General features: G+C 70.4%; 1 protein-coding gene across 1 annotated transcript in view; it reads left to right on the forward strand.

Moving 5' to 3' along the window:
• Window positions 1-10: 10 nt before the first annotated feature.
• The window catches only part of H696_01448 (hypothetical protein), a gene marked incomplete at its 5' end in the record, with an annotated part of 13,511 nt that continues 11,383 nt past the window's right edge, over window positions 11-2,138 (forward strand). The window contains 2 exons of the mRNA XM_009495344.1: window positions 11-142; window positions 171-1,879. Of these exons, the coding sequence (XP_009493619.1) occupies window positions 11-142; window positions 171-1,879 (1,841 nt within the window). The remainder of the gene's footprint in view (window positions 143-170; window positions 1,880-2,138) is intronic.

Here is a 2,138-nt window from a genome sequence, read left to right on the forward strand (position 1 = left end):
CCCCCCCCCCATGCAAGCTGACACTCCCCCCTCCCCCGCCGCCTGCCCGGGCGCAGTTCGTCCCCCCGGAGTATGCCTTCGCCGCGGCGGTGGCCTACGCCGCCTGGACGGCCCTCACGGTCGGCGTGGCCCTCTGGTGGTCGTACGTCCTGAACCGGCACTTCGACAAGGAGGCCGCCGGGCCGGCCGCCGGGCTGACGGTCGTCCAGCAGGACAGCCTGCCGACGGCCGGCAACGCCGGCCCCAGCGGGTCGTACTACTCCACCCCGGCCACCAGCCCCTCCAGCCAGTCGGACTCGGGGGCCTCGGACCGGGCCGACCTCGACAGCTACTCGCTGGCCAAGCTGCGCGAGGACGCCTGGCTATCCCCTCGCAGCCTGTCGGAGGCCACATCCGAGCAGCACTTCCTCGATCGCCGCGACCACCGGTCCATGGACATCGTCCGGGACCTGCCCTCCTACTTCAGGAACACCGATCATTCCAGCGCCTGGACCATCGAGATCCCCGGGGTGCTGGACGAGTCGGAGATCCGCGAGCTGTCGACCTCCGGGCGGGCGTCGCAGCCCACCGACAACTGGCCCTCGGCCCCCTTCGCCAACCACACCAATGGCCGGCCCCCCATTCGCCTCTTCGCGCGGCACGCGGTGGACACTTCCTCCAGCGATGAGAGCGACAGCGAGCCCCCGACGCCGGCCCTCAGCCCGATGGAGGCCTTCGGCATGCACCGGCTCCGGGGCCTGTCGCTGCGCCTTCCCCCGGCCTCGGTGTGCAGCCTGTCCGGCCACCCGCGGACCGGGCACTTCTTCAGCGTCGTGCCCGGCGACGAGGAGTTCCTCTTTCACCCGTACCAGCGCGAAAACTGGGAATGGGACCTCAACGGCCAGCAGGCCCCTCAGCAGCAGCAGCAGCACCAGCAGCAGCACCGGCAGTCCGCCAGCGGTGGCGACAGCCCGGGCCCCTGGCCGGTGGCCAGCTTCCGGCCCTTCTCCGTGCCGGACCCGGAGCTGGTCGGCCTGCCGGCCGACAGCGACCACCGGTCTGGCGATTACTTCGCCATCCGGCCGGTGTCGGCCCCCTTTGCCCAGGCCCACGAGGCGGAGGACTACCTGCTGGATGATGGCATCCATGGCACCGGGTTCGGGGAGGCCCAGCATGTGGCGGCCGGGCGCGGGGGGGGGGCTCGGCGCCGGCGCCGGCCGGCCCCGGTCAGCCCCATCACCCGGTACCTGCCGGATGACAATGAGCTGGCGGATTTGTTGGATTCCATGCCCTCCGGGCCGCGGGTCTTCCTGTGCTGCCATGGCGGCCCGGCGGCCCCGGTGCCGGATGCCGTGCCGCTGACACAGCGTGCCCTGCTGTCGGACTTGTCGCTGGCCGGGCCGGGGGCCAATCACCGGGCGCCGCGCTCGCTGCGGGCCTGGCGCCGGCATCTGGCCCGGCATCTGAGCCAGCCGCTGCCGTGGGACCTGCGCACGCAATTGGCCCACCCCGGGGGCGGGGCCCCGGCCACGCGGCTGGCCCTGCGCCGGTCGGTGTCTCTGGATTCGCTGGCTCCGCTGGCCGCCACCGGGGCCCTGTCCCCGGCGTCGGTGGGCGGCGCGCCGCTGCCCCTGCTGCCGGACTTCGCCCGGGTGGCCACCATGCAGCCCGGTGACCCGAGCAATGAGCCCTGCCTGCGGGTGTTGGACTTCATCGTCCGCCTGGCCCGGCACCCGGGCGACAACCGGTCCAATGTCATCCACTCGTACTATGATGAGTCCTCCAACTGGGAGACCTTCTACATGCTGATGCCGGACCGGTACAACCGGCCGGGCTACCAGCACCAGAAGGTCCTCTGGAACCGTGCCTTCACCCTGAGCACCATCAAGCAGCTTGCCTAGTGCGTGTGTCCATGTGTCTGCCTGTTGTTTTTTTTTCTCCACTTGTCCCCCGTGCCCGTTCTGTCTTTCTTTCCCTCCCCTCCCGCGTGTCACTGCACCCGGCCGCTGACTCCTCCCTCCACGCGCATGGACGCGCCCAAAAACCCAAACCCACACACACACTCTCGCACACACACACACACACACTCGCACACACACACACTCGCACACACTCGCACACACTCGCACACACACTCGCACACACACTCGCACACACAC

The sequence above is a fragment of the Fonticula alba genome (assembly GCF_000388065.1).
Source record: "Fonticula alba strain ATCC 38817 unplaced genomic scaffold supercont2.2, whole genome shotgun sequence".
NCBI lineage: Eukaryota > Rotosphaerida > Fonticulaceae > Fonticula > Fonticula alba.